The 27,021-nt window shown below is 38.2% G+C and overlaps 1 protein-coding gene across 7 annotated transcripts in view; it reads right to left on the bottom strand.

Annotated features, from left to right (window-relative positions):
- The window catches only part of Chrdl1 (chordin like 1), a 133,591-nt gene that overhangs the window by 19,043 nt on the left and 87,527 nt on the right, over positions 1-27,021 (bottom strand). For all 7 annotated transcript variants that reach the window (XM_074062594.1, XM_074062599.1, XM_074062598.1 and 4 more), the window contains one exon: positions 3,862-3,929. In XM_074062594.1, the coding sequence (XP_073918695.1) occupies positions 3,862-3,929 (68 nt within the window). The remainder of the gene's footprint in view (positions 1-3,861; positions 3,930-27,021) is intronic.

Here is a 27,021-nt window from a genome sequence, read left to right as displayed (position 1 = left end):
GCTCTTTTTGAGTCACTCCTCTAAATACATATAAAGGGTTGACCAGGGCAGTTCTGACTTTGAAACTTTGAGCAAAGGAGAAAAGGCATTAAAATCTTGGAACTGTAAGTGAAACTAGAGCTTATCTTAAAAACTAGTTGCAAACAGGCTGCTTGAGAGAACAGGTCAAAATCAGTTTATCAGAAATGACAATAGAGCTATGCTTTGTTTTATTTTGCTTAGCATTTTGGTATTTCTGATTTCCTGACTTGAAGGACTGAAAAACATTTCAGCTTTTAAGGCGGTTCTAAAATTTTTTTTTTTTTTTAGTGTTGGAAAGACACCTCCATTGTACCCAGGCATTTCTTCCTTACTTGTTCTCAGGTTGAAGGTATAAGGGTTTGCACTGTCTTACTCATACATAGAATCTAAAGATGTTGATGGTCACAGACCTTGAGAGTAGAATAATATAGAGATTACCAGAGGCTGGGAAGGATAGTGGGGAAGGAAGGATGGGGGACATTGGTCAGTGGGTACTAAGTTACACTTAGATAGGAACAAGAAATTCTGGTATGCTACTGCATAGTAGAGTGGTTGTAGACACCAATAACTGAACTGCACATTTCATAAAACTAGAAGAAAGGATTTTGAAAGTTTTCATCAAGAGCAAATTATAAATGAGGAGACAGGTATGCTTAACATGATTTAAACATTAAATGTATACATTTTTGAAACATCACATGTGCCCCATGTATAACTTTTATGTTTTTATACATCAGTTAAAATTTTTAAAGGCTTAAGGATTTTATTGGCAGAAATAGGAAAACATAAGAGTTCAGAAAGGGTTTTAAAAGGGCCTTTGTGGTTGTAATAATTGTAAGATGGATTTGCAAGATGTTACAAGATGTTGGGAGAGACTGGGTAAAGGGTACACATAATCTGTTTTACAATTGCAAGTGAATATACAGTTATCTCAAAATAAAAGGGTTAAGGGCTGGGGGTGTTGCTCTGTGGTAAAGTGCTTGCCTAGTATGCACAGGGACCTGGTTCCATCCCTGGCATCACAAAGAGTATAATTTGAAAAGTGTCTTCAGAATGTATTCTAATCCACCACCATGAAAATCATTATACCTTAGTTCCTACTAACATACAGCAATCCCAGGTTGGAAGACGTTTTAAGCCAGTTTCTTTGACAGATAGTGTAAATGACACGTGGATTTTTAAAAATCTGCTTCATGATGTTTGTATCTCAAACTCACTTTTCTAATGATAAATTTCAATGTAATTTTCCGGGGGACAAAAATTAGAGCCATCTCACTGTTGTCCTAAACAAATTATGCTTGCTTTCATGCTTCGGCTTTCTACTCTGTACCTATTTCTCCCAATACACACACACACACACACCACATCACATCATGATCAATTTGTATGAAATCATGACCTGGAAATCAAACAAAAACTATTTAGGTTTTTACAAATGAGACATATTTAAATAACTGGATCTCCTTCCTACTTACTTCATAAAATTGGTAAGCCGATGTTTTTTAAGCCCACTTGGCAAAATAAACCAATCAGGTATGTTTTCGTAGTACTGAGGTTTTTGTAGATTCCTGCAAACAGGAACAGTCTACTGGATAGACAATGTGTTCTCAGGGCTGCTTGTTTTTCCTGCCATGCAAAGTTAGGCCTACGAAGAATATTTAAGAAGGATTCTCCCATCTTCCCACTTTAGACTGGTCAATAACAAACAACAAATTTTAAGAATTTCTCTCTGAGAAAAAGTCCTGTGCATTAAAATCAGTGAAACGTTCCTTCCCCACACCCGTGCCCACATATATTTCACTCCACCTTCCACACCCATTCACTCAACACTTATTTATTTATTGGGTGCCTACTATGTGTCAGGTACATATTTTTCCATGACTACAGATGCTACACATTATTCAAATTGTATCACACAATATCTATCCCTTTCCGAACAAAGGAAAATATTTACTTATAATAAAGTGGAACCATCTGGTCATTTTGGTCTACCAACCCCAAATGTTTGTTTCTAAAAATTGGCCTTGAACTCCTTTGAAAAATCAATAACTATTTCAAGGTTCTGTGTTCTGTACCTAATCTCTTTTTGCACAAAAAGTCCTGGATTAAATATTTTCCTATTGCTAGCAGTAAAGGAAGAATAATGAACCAGAAGACAAGAGACGGATTAAGAAGAAAGGCTAATTAGTGGCATTCCCAGCAAGACCACTGAGGTGGCCATAGTGCTCACTGTGGAATAGTGCTGAATTGCTTATGGTGACTGAGATCTAAATTTTTTTTTGAAATGACATCTAGTTGACAGCCAGTAATTTAGCCACTCTCAACTTCTACCACTACTACCACCATCACCATAGCAAATGGGGCTAGGAAAAGAGAGGAAAGTCATGACAAAGAAAACTGACACTGACACCATCTCCTGTTATGATCTGGAAGGAATCCTACTATAAATCAGACAGATCTCAATGAAGAAACTCTTTCCTTAGGGTCTATATTAACCAGCCAATGGGGATGACCACCTTCTCTTGTGGGAAGGATGCTGCTATTGTGACATGTTCAGAGTACTACTTCCACTCTACCCACAGTCCTCTACACTCATTTAGAAACAGCAATGTCCAGAAAGCAATACCACTAGAGACTAAAGCAAATAGAAAGTATTGCATCTCACTGCTGAGGCTTTGGGTTGAATGTTGGCAAGCTGGGGGTATGCAAGTCAGAACTGGTGCATGTGATGACTGGGAAGCCCAGCAGCACTGTGATGTCTTTATCAGTCATTCATTTGCATGCCCTATGAACCCCTCCCTGCCTCACACCCTCACTATCCTTGGGCCTGCTCTCCCATACCCCAGGCTTCGCTCTTATCTCCAATGCTTGCTAAGAACTAATTGCTAGAGTTTTACAAAATCATTTAAATTTCATTTGTGGGAAAACATCAAATAATACAGAAACAAAGTAAAAAAGTCAAAGTTCAACTTTCCTCCTGTCCACCTCCACCCCTCTAGAGGGGCCATTCTTAACAAGTTGGCACATAACCTTCCAGATCTTTTTATGTGCATTATATGCACACACAGCTTTACTTAAGGAAAGCACCTTGTTCTTTACATAATATGTCTTGCAGCTCTCTCCACTTGGCATGTTTAGATATGCTGTATTCTTTTTAAACAACTGAACAGGGTCCCATAGATTGGGTTAATTCAACCAAGTGTCTGTGGACAGATATTTATGTTCATTTGTTTTGTGCTTATGAAAACGGTAAGGTGCAATTCATACCTATTTACATTCACTGAACATCTTTTATGTTTTGGACACTTTTATAAGTCCCTTAATATGATTCATTCTCTGAACTACAACATCTTTTCAGACTTTAACATGTGTGAAGAATAACTCTTCTTAGACATGCATTTTTAGATAGGGATTTGATAATTACTTCAAAATACAAAGGATCAAAAACACTATTATTGTATGTACTGAGATGTCTACATGTCAGGCTTATTCTGAAATTTGTGCTGATAACAGAAATGAAATGTTGCAGGGTAAAGGAAGGAAAATTTTTCCTTACAGAGGACATAAAAATTTGGCAAGTCATCCTGAAAGGGTACCAACTTCTGATCTAGATGAAGGACAATGATTTCTTTGTGTACATGTCCTGGCCCTGGTTACCAATTATACAGTGTACTTAAATGGTTACAGGTTGGTGATAATGGCATTCAATTTTCCAAGGAAGGGGAAGAAAAATGGTGTTAGAAATGGGCCCTTTTTTGGTTTTGCTGGGATAGTGGCCATGGGGAGAAGAAAGCTTGGCTTGATGTGGAGTGTTGAATTATTTGAGCTATTCACACTTACTGCTTCTCTGTTGGCAGGTTGCCGGAAGATATCACCATCAGAATGTTCCCACGACAATTCCCCATCTCCTGTTTATTAAAAAAGGAATAAAGAAAGAATCATACATACAAAGAAGGGAAAAATATCACACTTTTGACCCAGCCACATTTTTGGAACTTCGATTCCAAAGTTCTCAAGATGCCTTAGCTCTTATGGCTGCCCTTCAAGAAACAGTACTGAAAAAATGATTTTTCTGGGTGGGCCTCATGCTTCAAAATATCTCTGAAGAAAGTTGCCACTTTCTAAACAGATCACCAGGCAACATTACCCAGAATTTGGAATATAAAAGGGAAAATAATCACTTTGCACCTTAATATAGCCATCATTGTCACTTTTGCTCATTTTATTCTAGTGACAGTTAAGTATTTTGCAGATCATATTTAACTTGTGTTTAAACTACTATTAAACAATGAATTTTAAGGATTTGATCTGTCACTATTTGTTAAGTTCACCAGAATGTCTCTGTGAAGTTATGAGCTGATCTGAAAGTAAAGATAAAGCTTGCTATGATAACAGTATTTACATAGTAAATATTCAAGGTGCTCTCCTTTATTTCTCTATTATTGTGTAAACCATTCTTTGGACAGCCAACCCCTATCACTGCTGTATTCCAGAGTAACTGCTGTTAAGAGAAAGACTGTACATGAAGACTTGGGAGCAAAAAACACATAACAGATACAGATAATTCTCAGTTAAAAATTCTGAGATAAAAATCAAAAACAATAGGATAATTTCCAAGAAACTTTTGTTATCTATGACCAAGCAAACAGTGGGAAAAGCCTAGTCTTACAGATGTTCACACCATTCCAAACAAGTACTTTAGATTATATGTATGTATGTATGCATGTATAAACACAACCTTCAACTAGATATTTCAGGGGATAACAAGGCATATGGAAAAATAAACTTACAAAGAATTTTCTGCTCTAATGAATTTCCCAATCTTTTAAAACCCTATAACTAAATAGTCACATGTCACTAATTCAATCATATGGTATTCAATCATAATGTTAGGGAAAATTATGTAATATCATTGATTATCAGGGCTTGGAAAAAACTTGAAAATTAGTTTGGTAGCAATATTACAACCAAGCAGTCACTTAGTTTTTAAAAGCATGGCTTTAATCCTTTATGATTCAAAGAAAATCTTATGAAGAAATGATGAGTCATGAAGATTTACCTGTGATTGCTAGGTTAATTTTCCTAAAATAACACTTTGATTATAGAATCATATCATTCTTTGATCAGAACCTCAAGTTAGTTCCTGCGCAAGATTGTCCACAGTTAGTCCCCATGTTATCTTCACTGAATATCTGCTTTCTACCTATCTCAGTTTGTCTACAATGGGAACCCTTTGATCTCTTTGCTCTTCACCAAACTCCTATTCTTCAGCTTATGATATTCTTCTTCTGAAATGACCTTCCTATCTCCCATTCCCCACAGCCCCCATGCCTATAAACCATTTAGGGTTTTCCTCCTCTGAACAGTCTTCCCCTGCACACTTACTTTTTTTGATTGCCTAAAGGACTTAGCATCCCATAGCCTTAGAAATGTAGAGCTTCAGGCATAACTTTGTCCAACTGCTCCATTGAAAGGATGGAGAAGCCTACAGAGAGAAAGTAGCTACTCATAGTCAAATAACAAGTTTGTAAAAACTAACACCAAAACCTCAAGTTTCTTGCTTGCTGAACAAATGTGTCCATGCTGTAAGGTGAGGGCTTATACTTTGTGCTACTCATGACTGTATCAACCATTATCTGTAACAGTATTTGAAACATGATAGTTGCTCAATTAATATTTGTCAAATGATGGAATTGGGAAACCTCTGACTACCATACCTAAAATTTCAGCCCCACTCTGATATTTCTTTCCTCCCACTTTGTTTTTCCCCGTAGCACTTATTATTTTATGTTTTAGACATTTTATTTATTTTGTTCATTGTCTGCCTCCCCCTAGTAGGATTCCCCCATGAAAACAAGGGTTTTTATCTGTCCTGTTCACTGATGTAACCTTGGCACTTGGAATAGTGATGGGCACATAGTTAAAGCTCACTCAGTATTTGCTACATGAATGAATAGTAAGATATTTATAAATATTTTCTGCTGTTAAATGCTTCCTGGTCCTGCCTCCTCTCCCTGGACTGACTGTTATTCCCTTGAAATGAGAGACCATGTTTTAGACTACCTTTGTATCCTTTGCTAACTACTTTTCAAAGTAGTTATCAAAGTAGTTAGTCCCTGGACCAACAGCATCAGCACCACCTGGGAATTTGTTAGACATGGAAAATTTTGGACCCTACCCTGACCTACTAAGTCAGAAGCTCTGGGATAAGGGTCAGTGATTTTAATTTTGATGAGCCCTTCAGGGAATTTTGATGCATGCAGGCATTTGATAATAACTGGGCTGTAGCACTTGGCATATTGCTGGGTACATATCATATGTTCAGTATAGGTACTAAATTCAATTGCAGTAAAAAATACAGAATCAAGTGTGTGGCCAATAGTGTACACTCCTCTTCTTCATTATCCCACATCTGAGTGAAGATGATAGACAAAGACTACATGAATATCTGTGAAACCATGACTGATTGCTGTAGAGTAAAGATCATTTTACCTTTGGCCATGACTACAAAATAATGCCCAAGAATTAGTTAACATGCATTGAATAGGACTGGAGGCATAGCTCAAGTGGTAGAGCACTTGCCCTGAAGCCTTGAGGCCTTGGATTTCAATCCCCAGTACTGCAAAATTACAAATTGAATGCTTGCTAGGTGGAGAGCCTGATATGTGGCAGGAGGAAAAGAGAAATCAGACTGGGCCCTTATGCTTAGGATATTTACACCCTGATTGGAGATGACAGGAAATCAATATAGGAAAGATCCTAAAATGCATGCAGATCAACAACTGGAAATACAAATAAAATATGCATGCTTAGGAGATACTGAATGGGAGGAGTAAGCAGTCACATGTAATCATGGAAAGCTTCCTAAAAGAACTATGTCCCATTTTTAGAGGTAGGTGCTGCGGGGGATAAATAGACAGTGACGTGGGCAGAAAGTATCTGCAACAGAATGGAATGGCATTTGCAAAGAACTGGAGCTTTATAAACGGCAAGTCGCGCACTGCAGGCTGAAAGCGAGGCATGGCTTGAGGAGAAACATCGGATGTGGAAAGGAGAAATGGGGTTGGTAGCTGCACTAGGAGAGAGAAAGGGAGGGCAGGGAGGGAAGGAGTGTGAGAGCTGTTGAGGTAAACAGGGTAGGACATAACTGCTGCACTTCAACAACAGACTGAAGAGCTCACATTTGATCTTGTTACCAATTGTGATGTAGGGGTACCTATGGTAAAAATAATACTTGTGGAAACTTCTGGTAACAGAGTGTAGAATATTTGGGGAGCAACTGAAACCTAGGAGGTCAACCGGGAGGCTGCTATGGAAATAGGTGATAGGCCATGAGTATTTGCACAGTATATAAGAAGAGCTGAATCAGACTACTGAGGATAAAAAGAAAATGATAAGACTGATGGAAGATTAGGTCATGGAGGAGGAAAGCAGAGAAGAAACCAGTATAAAATGACTCAGGCTGCAGGTCTGGAGAGTGGTAGAATGCTATTGACAGTGACTGAGTAGGGATAAACTTAGATTTTTCTTGCTCTGTTTTAGCTGGCAGTGGTGGGTCTGAGTCAAATGAGAATAGATCAGAAAGAAGATTAGAAATCAGAAAAGATTCACCAGCAAATGACAAAATGAAATGTAAAAGCTATAGGATATGGCTTGAAGTCAAATCTAGGTAGCTAAAAGAGAGAAAACAAATTGCAAAAGAAAAGTCATACAAAGGCTCTCTTATTAAATGTACTTTCGAAGATTTCATGACTGGATCAACACAAAGTAGTTATTAGCAAGGCCTTTCCAGAAGTTCAGTTTGCTGCATACTGGAGTATGAAAGGGGGTTCTAATTTAGGAGTGTCTTTAAGTACTTATAGTCCAGTCAGAACATCAAGGCATTACACAAGTATATAGTCTTTGTTACAAATGAGGAGAAAGGTAAGATGGCAAAGCAATGAGGCAAGACAGTGTCAAGCATGGGAGCACAAAATACCCTGTAAGACAAGTTCAGATGAATGTGTCACAACCTGTACTTGAAAATCTGAGTGCTTGTATACAGATATGGGTACATACATTGGAATTATTTTACTTCATTAAAAACTACTGGCTGAGTGCAGTGGCTCATGCCTGCAATCCTATCTAATCCAGAGGATCGCAGTTGGAATCCAGCACAGACAAAAAGTTAGTGAGACTTCATTTCAACCAATAAAAAGCAGAGCACAGTACAGATCACTTGTCATCCCAACTTCCAGGGAAGTGTAAATATGACAATTTTGGTCCAGGACAGCCTGGGTATATATACAGACCCTATCGCAGAAATATCTGAAACACAAAGGGCTGTGGGATATGGCTCAAGTGGTACAGCACCTACCTAGCAAGCACAAGGTCCTGAGTTCAAACTTCAGTACTGTAAAAAAGAAACTTCTAAAGCCATTACTTCTGAATACATATTCATATATAATAGATGTATAAATATATGTATTATACAATATGTAAATACTAGGAACTGTTAATACTTCTGTTGCTTTTGAGCTTTCAAAGTCATCAAAATTACATCATTGAAGCTTGAATGTTTTACTAAGTAGTAGCTACTAATGGTTTTAACATTTTAGTCATTCTATTTAATTTAAACCACGGATAGACTGAAATGATCTCTTAGATGTCACATGTTGTATGGCTATATGTAGTCTGTTATACTGGTGTAGTGTCTGTCTGAAGAGCTAACCATAGATACTGTATGTCAGTTTATAATCTTAGATATTATATCCTGAGAAAAATAGGCACCAAAAATACCCTAAAAACCTGTTTCTTTGCCTTTTTCCTTGATTCACTGGACAATTTATCTTGAATCTTTTTCTTTCAACCGAAGCTTTTTGTATTAAAAAAGAAACAGTGATTCTAATGGAGACAGATGGATTCTAGTTAATTCCGAGAAGCAACAAGATGTAATTTTAACCAATTTTTTAAACCAAAATGAAAAACAACTCTAGTGTACTGTATGTCAAACAATATTCATTTAACCTTAAAAGCCACATGTGTTGTTTATTCAAACCTCAATTACACTCTGAGTGGTACCCTATGGGGCTGGAATGGCTTGGCTTTCTGGTAACAGGAGAAACGGAGAACAAGTATTTGAAAAATGGTCAAAAGTTAGGCTGAAATTCAGACTGTTTATAACATCCATGGCTTCCATTAATCTCTGGTTGGCTTGAGAAGGTCAGGGAAGTAAACCCTCTTCTCTCAAACAAAATGTACAAGGAGACTCCTCTGATACCCACAAAGATAAACCTTAGGCAGCAAAAGTACGCCAATGTGTGGCCACTTCTGAACCACACAAAACATCACAAATAGGGTGACCATAAGGCCCAATTTATCCGGGATAACCTAGTTTTATTTTTATGACAGGCATAATTATTAAGATTTCCCCTCTTGCTTTTACGAGTGCCTTGGTTTGGATGGCAAATTATATAGTTACTTGAATTGTAAGGCAAGTAGAAATGAAATGAATCCCCAAGACAGGGGTCAGTAATCTCTAAATTTTCAGAGGAACGAGCTGAAACCAGCAGAATGAGGGCAAATACTGGAAGGGCTTTCGAGAGAATGTGCAAGAAAGCAGGGAAGAAGAAAGAAACCCATCATAAAATCTCCACTTGTCATGTGCCAGGTTCCATGTGAGGCCAGTGCTCAGTACACAAGCTGGAAATAAAAGGGCAGGTGAAAGAAGATGACCTTGGAGTGATTCTGCCAAACATCTAATTCTACAAGTTCTCCTAGGAGAAAGTATGTTGAAATTTGATGGAAGCTCTTTAAAATTTTTATTTTCAAATGATCGTACATTAATAATATGAGGGGATCTCATTGTAATAGTTCCATACATGTGTACAGTGTACTTTTGAACAAGTTCACCCTCTCCATTATGGTTCCATTCCCTCATCCCTTTTCTCCCTTTTTCAAACAGTATTTGGTGGGTTTCATTCTGCTCTCTTCCTATGTATATATGTAGTGTACCTCCATCCTCTTCACCGCTCAGTTTCCTTGCCTTTTCCCCTCCCCATCTCCATCTCCCCTACAAACATTGGTATGAGGTTTTCCTACTGATAGACATTTGAGCTTCCAATAATGACATGTGTATAGTAGTATGGGAAGTATTCCAGTGTCTTGTAAGTGGACAATCATTTGTTTTTAGAAAATACCTTGTTGTCAAATAAAGCCCTTTATTGTTTGGGCTGTTGATACAAGCTCTTAACATTTTAAACAAAATATCTGCTTGAGAAATACTAAGGCACAGATGGGGAACTTTCTGCCAATAGTATTAAGCCAAATCTGAAGAGTACAAAAGTACTTATTCAGAAAAATAAGAAATACTTTTTTAAAAAATGCAACGTAAGAGTGTGTGGATTTGTGGGAGGGAATTGGGAAGCAGGGATTGCAGTAACTATTAGCTGACTAGTGCCCATGACCCACACTTTGTTCTTTCAATGAAGATGTGGCTAAACAGATCCAAGTTCATGGTAAGAAATGGGGACCTTTGCTTCCCTGAGTACCCAATACATTTGCTAGATTGCTACCATATCTAGTCCCTGGGAACAGGGTCATGACAAGCACCATCTTTCTCAATATCCTCAGAGATAAGAGTTCTCAAAGTTATTTCATGTCCCTAAGTTGAGAGGTGGTATAGTGTAATGGCTAAGAGAACAGACTGGAACTAGGATGCCTGGGTCCAAATCCTGGCTCTGCCTCTTCTTGCCTGTGTGACTTTGGGCAAATTAACGTCTTTGTTCCCTATTGCTAAAACAGAGACATAGGCGTGTGATGCTTGGAATGATGCCTGGTATATGGAAATTATCATGTAAATGTTGTCTGTTTTTCACCCTGACCTTTCCTCCCATTCTTTCCCTCTACTTCTTTTTCTTCCTTCTTCTCAAGAATAGCTCACAAATGGGGAAAACCCAGTTTAAGGGGCTCTCACAAGTGTGCTAGGTATTTAACAGAAGAGTTTGGATAAAACAAGCAAACAAATATATCCTAGCAAAGAGAAAATTTATACCTTCACATAGAAAGGGAATAATTTTTTTTCTAAATCACCAGAAGCCAGCTAGGGTCCTGGAGAAAAACATGTGCACACACACACACACACACACACACACACACACACACACACACACTTACAGAAATTCCTTGAGCTCAGAGCTTCTAAACTGGCTTAGATTCTTTCACAATTACTCTAGTACTTTCATTATTTTCATCTTTTTAGAAAAGAAGTTTTCAGCTTGTGGTGGTGATACACGCCTGTAATCCTAGCACTGGGGAGGCTGAGGCAGCAGGATTGCAAGTTCAATGTTAGCCTGTGCTAACATTTTTTGAGACCCTGTCTCAAAAAAATAGAAAAGAAAAGAAAAAGGAGTTTACATCTTAATTTAAAACAAAAAAATCCCCACTTTTCTTGCTTGGCTGAAATGAGACTTGACAGGATAAATGTCTGCTTCATGGGGTGGCAGTTCAATTGTCACTGTGCTACTACATCGTTGAGTAAAAATAAAAAGCAAGACAGAGAAGGGAAACTCAGTGACCTCTTGATGCATACTGCCTGGTCAACCTGGAAATGAAAAGCCATAAGGTCTCTTTCCTTTCCAAGAGCATCACTTGGGTTTCTTTCCTACCCAAAGAAGACTGAACTAGTTGGTGAAAGTGGGAGAGATGAATCTGGTTTTAATAGCCAAAGCAAAGCAGTAAGTGGATGTAGTCACACTGGCTCTCTGCTTGAAACAACTGGATAATTTATCAACTGTCCACTTTGTCTGAGCAATGGAGACCTGGTCTTTGGAAGCTCTTGTAGTTATAAAGTAGGTAATATTTAGACATGATTCCTCTGCCTGACCTTTGTCTTCTTTCTCATGGATCTTTTCCATCTGTTTACACTGTCATTCAACAAGTTGGCTTGAGTCCTATAAATGCTGAAATCTAAGTTCATGAAATCTATTCTAATGTGAGCAATGGGCACATTCAATGGCATGTTTCTGGGCAGCCCTAACATTCCACGAACTAGTTAGAAATAATACAAGTCTGAAAGAAGAGTGGTTTAAACCACCTATGAAGAAATATTACTGTGAAATGGCTTCACTGGGAATTCCTTATTTTTCTTATACAGCTAAACTCATATACACCCACAAAAACCCAATCCAGTTCCACAAACAGGATGCGGCATTATTGATCCTGGCAGAATATCCCTGATGGCCAGTTAGGACACATGGCTTTTAATATGTTAAGATCAATATGAAAGTTAACGCTGTTTGATCCACTGTCTAAAGGGTTTTCTGTCTAGAAAGAAATATTTTGGACTTAAGAAACATGTCAACAATGAACACAATGACCTCAGAGAAGCGTGGGTCCTGGGACAGTCAGTAAGTGTGTGGAGGTGAATTCAGAGCACAAAGGATGGATACAGAACAAAAACAACCTGGAAAGTTTCCATGGAAGGGGAAAGATTGTAGTTGGGACTTACAAGAAGAGGAGAGGTAGGTACTGATGGAAAAATCTCCATGATGGTCTCATATTTCTGAACACAAATGATTTGCCTTTGAAAAGGGATTACTAATGGTGGTCAACCATTGTGTTTTGAAAAGATTAGTGTATTTTAATACATTTCGAAGTGTAGGTGAGAACATACTAACTCAAAAATTATTGAGTCAATTTTGAGAGTTTTATTTTCCTGCAGTGAGGACATTTAAGATGAGACATACCCTCTTAAATTTTTTTGGAGTACAATCCAGTATTGTTAACTATAGGCCCAGTGTTCAGCAGCTCTTTAGAACTTACTGACCTTGGAGGGGAAAACAGAGAATTGACAATCAACAGGCATAAAATTTCAGTTATATAAAACAGATTTAAAAAAATGTTAAGTAGTGTTTTCATTAACAATGTTTCCTTCCTGTCATCATGTTCAGGAGATGGTGGTGATTTCTACAGAAAATGCTGGCCAATACAAAAACAACTTGAGACTGACGTGTGAGGATCTATATTCGGAGGTATTGCAATTTTTTCCAGTTTTCTTTAATTTTGAAAAATTTGCTAGATTTTTACGGTATTTAGAAAAATGAAGTATTTCACCCACACTTTCCTCAAATTTACTCAAGGTGGCCATCTGAATTGCAGTTTTGTGGAAAGAGAAATGAAGTCTTAATTAAAATGGCCATTGTCTTGAACACTGGAAAATTAATTTTAAACAGGTGCTTCTAGTTTCAGTTACATTAAATCAGTTAGCAGAATCATCTTAAATTCATGAAGAGAGACTTCAGCTTTGGCCTTTGGGTCATTCAAGATGAACAAATACATGACAAATGAATGTTCTTGTTGAATGAATGAGCCTGGGTTGAACAAGCTGTGAATTTAGTTATTTGTACTGCTTCCTTAGCCAGGCAGGCTTGCATTTGAAGCCCTGTCAAGAGCTTTTTGTGACTGTGGCACTCTCTGATTTTGAGAAATTAATTAGCAAGCTATATGGTTAATACTATGCTAGAGGAGATGAAATGGGAAGAAAAGATGGTCCTTTACTTACAGAATATCCCAACTGAGAAGATAAGACACACAAAACAATGAACAATACCAGAAAAAATTTTAAATGCTGAACTCTATTGTTATGATTTAGATGTGGTTTGTCCCTGCCAAACCATATGAGGAAATTACGTTGCCAATGTAGTGGTGTTGGGAGGTGGAGTCTTTCTTGAGAACTGGATTAGTTCTTGGAAAAGTGAGTTGCTATAAAGCAGATTAGCACCTTTGTCCCCTATTTCTCTTCCCAAAGTTCTAGTTTCTTTCCTTTTCTGCCATGCATGGAGAAGCATGTGACCCTCACCCTAGAAGCCTAGCCCAGTCTTGGTTTGGACTTCAATCTGCAAGAACTATAAACTAAAGAAATTCTTTATGAATTTCTTTATAACTTACCAAGCCTCAGTATCATAGCATAGTAACACAAAATGGACTAAAACATGTATGAACCATACTAAGTTCTCGAGATAGTCGAAGAAGAAGGAGATCAATGAGGACTACAGTGAACAGTCAGGACTATTACAAGAGGTGCAGCTTCATAGCTACAGCCACTTGATTCTAGACAAAGGAATCAAAAACATACACTGGAGAAATGACAGTGAATTCAGCAAATGGTTCTGGGAAAACTGGCTGTCCTAAAAGACTGAAACTAGACCCCTACCTCTCACCCTGAACAAAGTCAATTCGTACTGGATCAAAAACCTAAATTTAAGACCTGAAAGTACTAGAAAAAAACATAGGGAAAGCACTTCAAGATATAGATATAGGCAACAACTTTCTAAATAGGACTCCAATAGCTCAGGAAATAATAGCAATAATTGACAAATTGGATTGTATCAGATTAAAAAGCTACATACATCAAAGGAAATAATTTTCAGAGTCAGGAGATAGCCTACAGAATAGAAGTGAATCATTGCCAGCTATTTTTCTGACAAGGGATTGTATCCAAAATATATAAAGAACTTCAAAAATTAAACACAAAAGAACATCAATCTAATTTATAAATGTACAAATAAATTGAACAGTTTTCAAAAGCAGAAGTACAAATGACCTAATAAGCACATGAAGAAATGTTCAATATTCTTAGCCATAAATGAAATGCAAATCAAAATGAAATTGAGATTCCATCTCACCCCAGTCAGAATACCTATTAAAAAAACAGACAACAAATTCTGACTAGGATGCAGAGGAAAAGGAATCATATACAGTTAGGGAACATAAATTAATGCTTCTACTATGGAAATTGTTATGGAGGCTCCTCAAAAAAATTAAAACTAGAACTACTGTATGATTCTGCCATACTACTCTTGGGCATGTACCTAAAGGAATATAAGTCAGCATACAATACAGATACCGACACATCCATATTTATTGCAGCACTAGTCACAATAGCCAAACTATGGAATCAGCCCAGAAGCTCATAAAGACATGAATGGATAAAGGAAATGTGGTGTATATACACTATGGAATATTCTTCAGTCATAAAGAAGAATGGAATTATGTCATTTGCAGGAAAAAGAACTGGAGATCATCATGTTCAGTGAAATCAGCCAGACTCAGAGAGACAAAAATCACAGGTTTTCTCTCATACATGGAATGTAGATCTTATAAAAGGACATGAACACAAAAAGGGGACTATTTGTGAATGAGGAACCAGTGGGAAGTGAGAGGGAGGGAGAAACAGGTAGGTGGAGGGGCAGAATATGATCAAAGCACAATTGTATGCACGCATGAATCAAAACCACTTTAAAATTTTCAAGTAAGTTCAGAGGCAGGGGATAAGAAAGAGTTTTAGACGGTTTGGATATGATCAAAGTACATTATATACATGTATGGAAACATAACAATGAAACCCCTCACTTTTTGCAATTAATATATGCAAATAATAAACAAAAAAAGAAGAGGTGCAGTTTCAGCTGGGCTCTTGAAAAATGAGTGGGATCCTAACAGGTAAAAGAGAGGAGAGTTGCTTTTTCAAGCTTGTGGGAAATATGAGTTGAAGACAGGCATATAACAGGAGGGCAAATAGGAACGTGGCACATTATAAGATAACTAGATCAGCCACCCTAGAACAGAAGGTATGTGTGCTCGAGTCAGGGAAATGAGGATGATGAGTAGACAAAGGAAGGACCATATTATTTAACAGAGAACCTGTAAAAACACGCTGAATAATTTAGACTGGATGATATGGTAAGAAATGGTAGCCACTGATCAACATGGTACAGTAGTTCCATAAGAAAATTGCTAGACTAGAGTATTATGTAGCACATACAAACATAGAAAGAACAGAGGAGACACTCTTACAGGATGGAAGGGGTGCTGATTTCATGATGGGATCAGAAGTTGGGGATCTGGAGAGTATATTACTGCTACAAATTACTTACCAAACTCTTGATCCAATTTTCCCTCCCTGTGGAGTGCAGAGAGGGAGGTGGAATATGGTATGAATTGAAGCTGGAGAGACAGTCCTAGAGTTTTCTTTTACCAACTTGACTAGGATCACCCCCTCAATCAGTGGCTTTTATAACACTGTGCTTTGTGAAATGTAGTGCAGGGGCATTTTTCATTCACTTGTGTCATTATATGCTAAATGCCTGTCTTGTTCACTAAAACCCCATGAATGCCCACTCCATGTCTGTTTTTATCTACCATTGTCTTGTCAGCACTGGCACAGTGCCAGGTACTAACCATACTTCTGATGAGTGAAAGAAGGTGGCTGTTTACAATTGAGATTCTTTGGGCCTAAAGCGAGAGAAAGGTAGGGTGGGTGAGGTGGTCCTCTGTAGTTAGAAGCAGGCAAGTTGAGGCCTTAATGGTATCTTTCTATACCAATGTGCAATATGTGTTCCTTTTTCCCTTTACTCTCTTATGCTAGGAGAAGCCTTTGTTGTGCTCCTATGAATGGATCCCAACATGGAGTGTGAGGATTAAGAATTTGGAACTCTGCAGTCAGAGTGACTAGGTTCAATGTTTAGTTCTGCCACTTACTAGCATCCATTATTGGGCAAATCACTTAACTTCTCTGCCTCCACTTCCTCACCTGGAAAATGCATATAAAATAGTTCCCACTTGTGAGAATCAAATAAATTATTATACATGTAATACATATTACACGTATAGACATACTTTATAGGTTGTATGTGTGCATATATATGCACAAATCTATCAAAGACATAATTTCCTTTCAATGCCATCAATAGCTTACCCTAAATACTTCTCCCTTGTCCATAGTCCAAGTAATACTCTTCTTCTTTGCTTTGGCAAGATAGGCAGGAGACAGAAAGCAGAAATGATAAATGGTGGAGGGAAGCTGGGTGTGGCTTTGGTTTGAGGCCTGCCTGCCCAGAATGTGGCACTAGTACAATCTCTGAAGAGATTTTTTCTTCTGATAGTTTCCCTTAAGGTTCCAGTGGCTGTTTGGGCAGTGCTTCCAGTCCACATGAGGTTTGCTGAAATGCCAGCAATGACACCCACCCTTCCAACCTTCTCCTGACTGTCCCAGCCTCACAGACATGACTAAATAACAGAGGGAGGCTGGGGCTGAGATTCAACCCGAGTTGAGGATTGCTGTCTGACCCAGGAAGAAAGGCACGAATTAGTGTTTGGTGACAGTGCAGACAGGATGTTTCAATGGGGCCCTTTATATGAAGGTTTGCAAGTTCAGCACTCAAAGGCTTATTTTTTTCTTCAGCATTTGGCCTGCAGTTATGGTGGTCAGCACAGGGGAGAAGTGTCTGGGTTCCCTGCTGGTTGAGTAATATGCTTGTACAAGATACACCTTTGTGAAAACATCATTTCAAAAGAAAAAATAACTAGGTGCTTCAAAAATGAGAACTTCAAAGGAGTTTCAAGCACATTATATACAACTGAAAGACGTAAAGAAATTGGAGACACAGAAAAAACATTTTTTATAGAAGTATAGGATTTAGGCTTTATAAGGAAAGATGAAAGAAGGTGTTGTATTTAGGCTGGAGAAGAGATGGCAAAGAAATACTTGAATGGATTGTCAAGTATATGAAGGGACAATACATGATCAGCAATAACAAGCTTTCATCTGCTGCTTCTTACGACATAATAGAAGAAATTTCAATTGTGACAAGAGAATTGAGGACAGTTAGTCCTAGGATCTGTTACCAAAAGAAGGACTAGAAATAAATTTCTGTCTGTGGAGATTAAGTAAATAAAAAGGCAAAATTATCAGACACAGAGAAGTTTCAGTTTTACTTAACTCAAGGGTAATAATTATACCTCTCAAGAGCAATCACTCTGTCTTGAGTTCTCTCTTAGAACTCTCTACCATCCCATTTAATCTTTCTAGCCGTTGTAGGTGGTGGATATTATAGCCTCCATTTTTACAGTTAAGAAACTCACAACTTTGAGTGGTTAAATAGCTTGTCCAATATAACAGCACTGCAATGTCAAATCCATGTCAATATACAGCCCTGCAATGTCAAATCCATGTCCTTCTGCTTTCAGAGTGTATGTCCTCAGCACTGTTTGGCCTCTTGAATGTAATAATATATCTTTTCATGATTTCCTTTTCTTTGTTTTATTAATTGTTCTTCAGTTTCGATTTCACATATAATTTTCTCCAAACAAAGAAATCTTAGTCTAACAATTGAGTTACAGTGACCAGCTGGTTATAGCAGCAACCACATGCACATCGCTGCTCAGTATGGAATGTTTAAACTTAGGGGTAGACTCCAATTAAGTTAAGGCAAAGATGAGAAAGGAAGTAAGGGAAAAAATATCTATTTTTTCCTGACTGAAATCTAATAACTGCTCTGTGATACAGGTACATAGGTACATTGCGAGAAATAAGTATGGAAAGATCCAGGGCCTTATTGAAGCATAAATCAAATGAGCCTGTAACTGAATCCATATTGACTTTTAAGGGTTTGGACAAATAGCACATTAAAATGAATGAGCATATACTGGCAGTCAGAACAAGGTCAGTATCTTCAAACAGAAATATTAATTATAGTGTCATAAAGTGGGATGAGGAGAAAAACAATTTGGGAAGCAAGAATGACATCAAATGATTTGCTACTGACCATGAACCAATGTATCATAACTAACATTTACCACAGGTACTGTGGTTTGGATGTAGTTTGTCTCCCAAAGGTTCATGTGTTAGAAGCTGGGTCCCCAGTGTGGCAGTATTAAGTGGTGGTTTGGAACTTTAAAAGGTAGAACCTACTAAGAGGTCAGTGGGGTGCTCCCTTGGAAAGGACTGAGGTAGTTCTCATGGGGTCCTGGTAGTTCTCATGAGAGGGTTATTATAAAAGAGTTAATCTGACCTGTCTCCATCCTCTGGCTTTCTGTCTAGTCAGGAGGTGATCTCTCCCTCTTACATGTACTCCTGCCATGAGGAGATTCAGAGGCCCTTATCAGCATTGGTGCCAAGGTGTTTGGACTTTCAGCCTCCAAAACTGTGGGCTAAACAAACCTCTTTTCTTTACAAATTTCCCAGCCTCAGGTATTTTGGGACCGCAATGGAAAACAGACTCATACAACAGTCAATCATTAATTCATAGAGAAAATCTAATAATCACATCTTATTTTAGTATTATAGTACCTAATTCAGGTCATAGGGAACATTCTAGTAACCTTTCAAACATAGTATACATTCATTCAAAGAGCACCTACTCTGTGCTTCATGAGGTTGGGAAAATAATGATGAACCAAAGAAGTTTCTATCTTTAGATGTCTATATATTGTTAAGGACCATAAAACACAGGTATAGATAAAAAAGACAAAATATGACAAGGTGACAAATGTTATTGGAGACGCATAGGTTAAGTGCTGAGGGATTGTAAAGAAGAGGCAGGTTTACTCTTAGATTGCAGGATTTAAAAATACTTCATGAAAGGGGTGGCAGTTAGGCTGGTCTTTAAAGGACAGCAGGATTTAGCAGAAGAGAAATCAGAGATGGAGGTGGAAAGGCAGAGAAGAGAGAACGTCCTTCCAGCTAGTATTTATCAAAATATGTCCTGAGAATGACCTGAGTTAGAATCTAAGGAGACTGCCTTGGAGATAGGTCTTGAAGGAATGGCAAGGAAATGATTTTCCAGTAAGAGGCACCATTTGTCTTCCCAAGTTTTACTGTACATGTGTGGTTCTTATGTAGATTGTCATTTTGACTCTTTTTCCTCTCAGTTATTTATTATGAAATAGTTTCCACTCTTTCACCCCAAACATGGCGGCCAAATGATTGGAAATAGATGGCCTGACCCATCAGAGATTGAAATGGATTATTTTTTTATCAGGCTATTCAGTTTCAGTGCACTAAATTCAGATATAAAACCATCATTCCAGGCTGTTGTCAATTGCCTACATGATCTTTGGAATGTTTTCTCAAAGTGATGGTCTCTACTCCACCATTCTGCATCACAAAGAATTATGGGGTCGGTTTAAATGCAGACTCCTGGGTTCCACCCCTAAGGCTACTATATTGGAATATCTGCAATGTGATCCAGAGATATGAATTTCAACACATTCTTTAGAGATTCTGGGGCATACTAAAGTTTTAGAAACATTGTGAGGAAGAGGAGAGAGAAAACATACATGGGCAAGAGAGCCCAGGAATGTCATGAAAGAATACCAGCCTATAGAGGTCATTCAAGGGCCTTCACTGTCACAGTCAGGAGGTTGATTTGTATTCTAGTGAAACAGGACCCATACTTTTAAGTGGTGCAATGGTTCAGAGTTTGGAGTCTAGAGCTAGGCTACCTAGATTCAAGACTTAGCTCTTGACTCACTGGGTACCTGACCTTGGGCAAAGATCTTAATCTCTCTACATTAGTTTCCTGATTCAAAACATGGGATAATAATAACTCTCACCTCAGGTTTGCCATGAGATTAAATGGGTTCATATATGTTAAAGTGCTTAGAATTGGGACTGGAAGTATGATAGGTATCAATATAAAGATTTTTGAGTAGGGGTGTATCAAGGATAAGGCTATCCTTATGGACTATTAAGATGGCAGTAATACATAGGAGTCTTCTACCAGTCTACCAAGAGCAAATCTTATGTATTCCTTCTAATTCAGAGTTTCTCAATCTTGGATGTACAGCTGAATCACCCCTCCTTATCCAGGTCTGGGTAGAAATCCACCATGACAATTCCAATGTGCAGCCATGATTGAGAATCAATGCTCCAAATGCATTTCAGGTTTGACTACTTTTCATTATTGATTCCTCACTATATTCAAGACAATGTCATAGGTCCTTTCTTGCATTATCTCACTGAAATCTCACAACCATTGTCCTCACTTTACAGACTTAGAGAATTTGAAGAAAGTGGCAGGACTGGTAATAGTATCGAGGCAGTCTGGCTCTAGAGGCTGTACCCAGAACCACTTCTCTGCACCATGATCCCAGTCCAAACCCCACCCTCTCCTTCCTGATCTCTCCTCTTATATTATTGCCTCCCTCCATTCTAATCTGGACATAACAGCCAGTGAGATCTTTACCATTGGATCACGGCATGCACTTGCTCACAAATTTCCACTGGTTTCCCAATGCCCTAAAACCTGAAATTCAAACTCCTTCCCATGGCCTTCAAAGCCCTGCATAGTCTGACTCCTGCTCACCTCCTCAGCCTCATCTTTTGCCAGTTTCAACCACAATCACCATCTTCCAGCCACACTGCTCCTTCAGCTCCTGGAATTCTCCAAACTCTTCCCTGACTGATGCCTTTGAACTTGCTTTTCTCTCTGCCTGGAATGTTCTTCCCCAGGCTCTTTACATGGATGACTCCTTTTCGTCTTTCAGATTTAAGCTTAAAGGTCACCTATTCAGAGGTCTTCCTAAACCACGCAAGCTAAAGAAACCTCTTATTGGCTATCTTGGTCCTTTATTTACCTCCTTCATGGTATTATTATGTTATTTTGATATTTGTTTATTTTTTATCATCTCTGGTAGAATGTAAGTTCTATAAAAGCAAAGAAAATATCTTTGCCAGTGTGTATGCTATGTATGATTGTGTGGATTGTATACTGTACTAGGGTAACACAGCTAAAGGGATGAATCCACAAGGATTTTCTGGAAAAAGGCAGAAAAGTATCTTAAGTGATTGCTTTTTGTGCTTCATATAAGATTCTGTATAGCTACTAGATTTTACAAATATATACCCAACTTCTAGCATAGTGTTGAGCATACAGTAGATGCTCAAGAGGTATGTTGATTGGATTTAAGGAAAGAAGACAATATTAGGATATTGCCAATGGAGGTGTGGGAAAGCAGATTTGAGAAAAGGCAACAAAGGCAAAATTTAAGGTGATCAAGCCTAATTTCAGGAACCTAGAGGAGAAAATCTTGCCATTATATTAAAAAATGGAATCCAAAGAAGCAAAGACTGGTTTGGGAAGATGATAATTCCATTTGGTATGTAATTTGAGATGATGACATCTCCCATTTTACTTTGATTGAGTTTGTCATCATTTTACTGTGGTACTTAAAAAATAGACCTAAATTTGTCCTGCACAATCTTCAAAATTGTCACTTTAGTGCTGTGCAAGGAAGGTGGTACATGGAAATAGCCTGTGTTCATAGTACAAGGGATTAAGGAAGAAAAAATAAGATCCCTCTCACATTAAGTTATTATCACCTATCATTCCCTCCTACATTCTAGCAATTTCTTTTAGGCCATGGCCCTTAAAAATCAATGTCTTTCTGGCTGTGGTGGTGCACATCTGTCATTGAAGCTATGGCGGGAACCATAAAATAGGATGATGGCAGTCCAGAATGACCTGGGCAAAAAGCAAGACCCTATCTCCAAAATAACCATATCACAAAGAGCTGGAGGTATGGCTCAAGTGGTAGAGTACCTGCTTAGCAAGAAGGAGGACCTGAGTTCAAACCCCAGTACCATCAAAAGAAAATCAATGCAAGATTCCAAGATGGCACTAGAGGGAGGAAGCAGAAAGTGTGCTTCCTAAAGTAAAATCTTGGAGAGATGCTGGAGACACACCTTACAGGAAAAACCACTGAGAAGAGGCAAAACTTTGACTCCTCCACACCTCCAGCCCGTGCATAGCATCTCCACTTCACATTAAATGGAGAAACCAGGAGGTCTCCCACGCTGCAACCAGACGCCAGTGCCCAGACGGCTTGGGAAGATGCAGACCACAAGGTGAGCTAAGCGGCATGTGGTACTCCCACAGACAACCCTGGACCAGATCAGCATAGCGTCCTGGACAGACTGACCCCCACACAGGGAAAAAAGAGAAACTGAATAATAAGCAATAATAACAAAAAAGACACATAGCAAAGAGGACAGGGTGCCCTGAGTGCCAAAGAGTGGGGGAGGGAAAATCCCTCGCAACAAGCCAGCTGGAAAAGGCAGGAGTGGCAGCACATGCCCAGCAACCAGGAGAGGAAAGCTTGTAAAAGTGGCAGTGGGAGGGAAACTCCATAGGAGAGGGGGGAAGGCCCACTTCCCATGTGAGCTGTAAATAAACAAGCCAGCTGGAGAAAGCAGGAGCGGCAGCACACGCCCAGCAACCAGGGCCGAGAAAGCTTGTAAAAGTGGTGGTAGGAAAACTCCACAGGAGAGGGGTGAAGACCCACTTCCCATGTGAACAGCAAATAAACATGCAGGCCTGAAAAAGCTGGTGCAGTGTCACCTCCCCCAGTGTGCTTGGAAAGGGGAAAGATTGTAGCAGTGGCTGTCACGCCCAGGAGAACTCTAAGTAAACAAAGCCTGAGGGGCTAGGTGAGTGTTAAGCTTACTCTTGAGATCTGCATAAATAAAGCCACCAGCAACAGCAGGATGACAGCAGTGGGTAGGTGAGCCACAGCCACAGATAGACATTCACAGAACTGTCCCCAGACTCTTTTTTTTTCTTCTACCTTTGATGAGACAACAACCGAATTACACCTGCATGCTGAAAAACTTACTGAAACTGTACTGCATTTGAACTTGGGACACTTTGTGGGTTTTGTTTTTGTGCATTGTTTTGTTTTGTTTTTAGTTTTTTTCCCCTTTGATCAAACAATGACAGAACTACTTCTGAGACACCATCTCCAGGATTGGAGGCTGAGGAACCAACACCAAAATTATTAAGACTGAAACTTACTGCATTTGAACCTGGAGATTTTTTTTTAATTTATTTATTTTTTATTTTTATTTTACTTTTTATTTTCAATCCTCTCTTTGTCTCTCTAATGCCTGTTCAGCTTACTGTTGATTAGTACACTATCTCTCCCTGTTTATATCTTTGAAACTTTTTTGTTTATTTTGTTTTTTTCTACTTGTTTATTTGTTTTTCCCTTTTTCTTTAACTTCTTTGCTTTCCATCTCCTCTCACCCTTCCATTCTAAATATCACTACTGTTATTATTACAAGCTAGAAAATACTTAATTGCACACAGTACAGGGACAATAACAACACCAAGGGCAATGATGGGGACCACAAAAAAACAGGGAAACCAGTTTCCCCCAGCAAAAAATTAGTACAGGAACCAGAGGGAAATGAAGAAAACAGATACTCAGATACTCAGACTCCAACAAAATGAAGATAAACTATGCCACAGAACCCAATGAAGCCCACAAGAACAATCTAAAAGAAGAAATACTACAGGTAATCAATGAGAATTTTATAGAGATGATACTGGATATGGTCAACCAAAATGTACAGGAGACACTCAAAAAATTCTAAGACAACAAAAATAGAGAATTTGAAAAAGCACAAGAAGGAATAAAAGAAACCATAGATGCACTGTATAAACACCAAAGTGAAACAAAGAACATTATTAAGAAAGAGATAAATGAACTCAGGACAAAAATACACAAAATTAAAGAGGAAACCACCCAGGATATGGAAAACCTCAGAAAAAAGAACAAAACAGAATTGCAAAACAAAATGGAAGGCCAATCCAGCAGAATAGAACAAACAGAAGACACAATCTCAGAACTCGAAGATGAAATGGTAATTAAAGGAAAAACTGAAGGACTATTAGTTAAACAACTCAAGACCTGTGAAAAGAAAATGCAAGAACTCACCGACTCCATCAAAAGACCAAACTTGAGAAACATGGGCATTGAAGAAGGAGAAGAGGTGCAAGCGAAGGGAAGGCGTAATATATTCAACAAAATAATAACAGAAAATTTCCCAAATCTAGAGAAATCTATTCCCATACAGATGCAAGAGGCCTCCAGAACACCAAACAGACCAGATCAAAATAGAACTACCCCATAGCATATCATCATTAAAACAAGTACAGAAACTAGAGAAAGAATATTGAAGGCTGTAAGAAAGAAAAAACAAATAACATACAAAGGTAAACCCATCAAAAATACAGCAGACTTCTCAACAGGAACATTAAAAGCAAGAAGAGCATGGGGTGAGATCTTCCGGGCACTGAATGAAAATAACTTCAACCCCAGGATACTCTACCCAGCAAAACTATCATTCAAAATAGATGGAGCAATAAAAGTCTTCCATGATAAGCAGAAACTAAAACAATATGTGACCGCAAAGGCACCACGACAAAAGATTCTTCAAGGGATTCTGCACACAGAAAGTGAAACCCAACATAACCATGAAAGGGCAGGCAGCACCAAACCACAGGAAAAGAAAAAGCAAGAAAGTAGAGAGTAATGTCAACTTAGGTACACACAATCAAACCTTCAAACAACTAAGACAACTAAATGACAGGAATCACCACATACCTATCAGTACTAACACTTAATGTTAATGGACTTAATTCCCCCATCAAAAGGCACTGTTTTACGAAATGGATTAAAAAGGAAGATCCAACAATTTGTTGCTTACAGGACACCCATCTCACTGACATAAATAAGCATAGGCTTAGGATGAAAGGGTGGAAGAAGATTTACCAAGCCAATGGCCCCCGAAAACAGGCAGGAGTAGCAATACTTATCTCTGACAAAGTAGACTTCAAACCTACATTGATCAAATGAGATAAAGAAGGACATTCCATACTAATAAAAGGGGAAATAGACCAAAAGGAAATAACAATTATCAACCTATGTGCACCCAATGTCCATGCACCCAATTTCATCAAACATACCCTGAAGGACCTAAAAGCATATATTAACTCCAACACAACAAGTTGTGGGAGACTTTAGCACCCCACTATCATCAGTAGATAGGTCATCCAAACAAGAAATCAATAAAGAAATCCTACATCTATAATATACAATAGATCAAATAGACCTACTTTATGTCTACAGAACTTTTCATCCAACTTCTACACAATATACATTCTTCTCAGCAGCCCATGGAACCTTCTCCAAAATAGATCATATCCTAGGGCACAAAGCAAGCCTCAGCAAATATAAGAAAATAGAAAGTACACCATGTATTCTATCAGATCACAATGCAATAAAACTAGAACTCAACAACAAAAGTGAAGACAAAAAACATGCAAACAACTGGAAACTGAATAACTCATTGCTTAATGAACAATAGGTCATTGATGAAATAAAAGAGGAAACTAAAAAGTTCCTGGAAGTCAATGAAAATGAAAACACAACCTACCAGAACCTATGGGACACAGCAAAGGCAGTCCTGAGAGGAAAGTTTATAGCCATGAGTGCATATATTAAAAAGACTGAAAGATCCCAAATCAATGACCTAATGATACATTTCAAACTCCTAGAAAAACAAGAACAAGCAAATCCCAAAGCAAATAGGAGAGAAATATTAAAAATAAGAGTTGAAATCAATGAAATAGAAACCAAAAAAACCATACAAAGAATTAATGAAACAAAAAGTTGGTTCTTTGAAAAAATAAACAAGATCGATAGACCCCTGGCAAACCTGACTAAAATGAGGAGAGAAAAAACCCAAATTAGTAGAATCAGAAATACAAAAGGGGAGATAGCAAAAACACCATCAAAGTCCAGGAAATCATCAGAGACTACTTTGAGAACCTATATGCAAATAAATTCGAAAATCTTAAAGAAATGGACAGATTTCTAGACACATATGATCATCCAAAACTGAACCAAGAGGATATTAATAAACTGAATAGATCTATAACACAAAATGAAATTGGAGCAGCAATCAAGAGTCTCCCCAAAAAGAAAAGTCCAGGACCTGATGGATTCTCTGCTGAATTCTATCAGACCTTTAAAGAAGAACTGACATCAACCTCCTTAAACTGTCCATGAAATAGAAAGGGAAGGAAAACTGCCTAACACATTTTATGAAGCCAGTATTACACTTATCCCAAAACCAGGCAAAGACACCTCCAAAAAGGAGAACTATAGGCCAATCTCCTTAATGAGCATTGATGCAAAAACCCTCAAAAAAGTAATGGCAAACTGAATTCAACAACACATCAAAAAGATCATTCACCACAACCAAGTAGGCTTCATCCCAGGGATGCAGGGGTGGTTCAACATACAAAAATCAATAAGCGTAATAAACCACATTAACAGAAGCAAAGACAAAAACCACTTGATCATCTCAATAGATGCAGAAAAAGCCTTTGATAA

The sequence above is a fragment of the Castor canadensis genome, chromosome X, assembly GCF_047511655.1.
Source record: "Castor canadensis chromosome X, mCasCan1.hap1v2, whole genome shotgun sequence".
Classification (NCBI taxonomy): domain Eukaryota; kingdom Metazoa; phylum Chordata; class Mammalia; order Rodentia; family Castoridae; genus Castor; species Castor canadensis.
The sequence above is the reverse complement of the archived record's forward strand: the minus strand, read 5'-3'. Positions and strand labels throughout refer to the sequence as shown.